Below are 1,514 nucleotides of genomic sequence, written 5' to 3' on the forward strand. Positions count from 1 at the left end.
ACAAAACGGTGACAGGCGCCGCCGCGGCCGGTCCCGCGGCGCTCACTGGAGCAGCGCGCGGATCTGCTTGGACGTGGTGTCATCGTGCAGGTGCCGGGTCGTGTACCTGCGCGGGGACAGCCGTGACGGCCGCGGGACGAGGAGGACGAGGGAGCCGGGGGAGGAGGAAGGCTGCCGGGGGCGGCTCCCCCCTCACCTCAGCGCGTTGAGGAGCCCCTCGGTGCTGTTGGACGGCTGCTCCTTGAGGACTTTGATGCATCCTTTCATCTGGAGGGAGAGGCGGGGAGCCTTCCTCCCCGCCCCTCCATGCAGCCCGCTCTACCCTCCTCCTCTTCACCCAGGGAAACCCCACAGAGCAGCCCACGAGGGGGGCGACACGGGGGCCGTCCCCGCGTGCCCGGCGCTCGCTCACGTCAATCTTGGAGGTCTTGGCGAAGGCGCCCACGGGGTGGACGTGGTCGTAGAGGATGATGACGCCCACCATGACGCGCATGCAGAAGAGGAGGGTCTCGGTGTTGGTGAAGCGGCTCCGATACTCCCTGTCGCCGGCGGGGACACGGGGGTGACCGTGGGTGCTGAGGGGACCCTCCCCGCGCCGCGGGGGCACTCACGGTGTCTCCAGCATCACTCGGCACACGCAGGCCATGGTGCTGAGGCAGTCGGTCGTGTCCTCGATGGGGAGCGTCTTGTTCTGCAAGGAGGGAGCCCCAAGGTGGCCGATCCCCCGCCGTCCCCCAGCCCCCCGCGTCCCGTCCCCGCTCACCTCCGACACGAACTTGGTGGTGGCGTTGCTGAGCGTCTTGAGCATGGGGGTGGCCTCGGCGTAGAAGAGGGACATCCTGTTGGCCATCTCGGTGTTGACCTCGCTCTCGGCCTCCAGCTGCGGGTTGTTGAGCCGGTTGCAGCTGAGCGTGCGGCGGTAGTAGCTGAAGTCGTTCTGGATGGCGGGGTTGGTCATCTGGGCGAGCGGGGAGAGCCGGCGTCGGCCGCGGGGCGCGGAGGGCACCGCGTGGGCGCCCGCGGGGCCGTGCCGAGGGGGAACCTTGAGCTCGTCGAAGCTGAGGGTGAAGTGGAGGATCTCGGCGAACTGCTTGGCCAGGGCCTGCTCGCGCTCCAGGTGCTGCGTGGGCGCGTAGGGCGGGCACGTGAGCGCCTCCAGCAAGCTCCGCAGCGCGTTTTCTGCCGGCAAGGAGGGGAAACGCGGGAATGCTGCGCCCGGCATCCGGGCGCAACGGGCCCGGGCAGGGGAGAAGCCTGGCACCTCACCCAAGCGCAGCGAGAACTCGTAGAAGCGCTTGAGCTTGGCCACGAGCGGACACACGGCGCGCCAGGCCGCCTGCTGCAGCTGCGCGTCCCCGGGGTGCTGGATGGCCTGCGGGCGGCAGAGTGGCTGGATGGACGGACGGACGGACGGACGGGGGGGACGGCCGCAGCGGCACCCACCTGGCGGATCTCGCGGCCGGCGCCCGCGTAGCCGCGCAGCTCGGCCAGCACGGCCTGCGCCTCCCGCAGCA

The 1,514-nt window shown here is 70.7% G+C and overlaps 1 protein-coding gene across 1 annotated transcript in view; it reads right to left on the reverse strand.

Annotated features, from left to right (window-relative positions):
- The window catches only part of LOC112950793 (protein FAM49A-like), a 5,141-nt gene continuing 3,627 nt past the window's right edge, over positions 1 to 1,514 (reverse strand). Inside the window, exons 4-10 of the mRNA XM_026043428.1 lie at positions 1,267 to 1,372; positions 1,043 to 1,179; positions 764 to 958; positions 612 to 691; positions 413 to 539; positions 197 to 267; positions 1 to 106 (exon numbers count right to left, since the gene is read on the reverse strand). Of these exons, the coding sequence (XP_025899213.1) occupies positions 43 to 106; positions 197 to 267; positions 413 to 539; positions 612 to 691; positions 764 to 958; positions 1,043 to 1,179; positions 1,267 to 1,372 (780 nt within the window). The 3' untranslated portion in view covers positions 1 to 42. The remainder of the gene's footprint in view (positions 107 to 196; positions 268 to 412; positions 540 to 611; positions 692 to 763; positions 959 to 1,042; positions 1,180 to 1,266; positions 1,373 to 1,514) is intronic.

This window comes from Nothoprocta perdicaria, unplaced genomic scaffold (genome assembly GCF_003342845.1).
Source record: "Nothoprocta perdicaria isolate Ctin4 unplaced genomic scaffold, notPer1 scaffold_33, whole genome shotgun sequence".
Taxonomy (NCBI): Eukaryota; Metazoa; Chordata; class Aves; order Tinamiformes; family Tinamidae; genus Nothoprocta; species Nothoprocta perdicaria.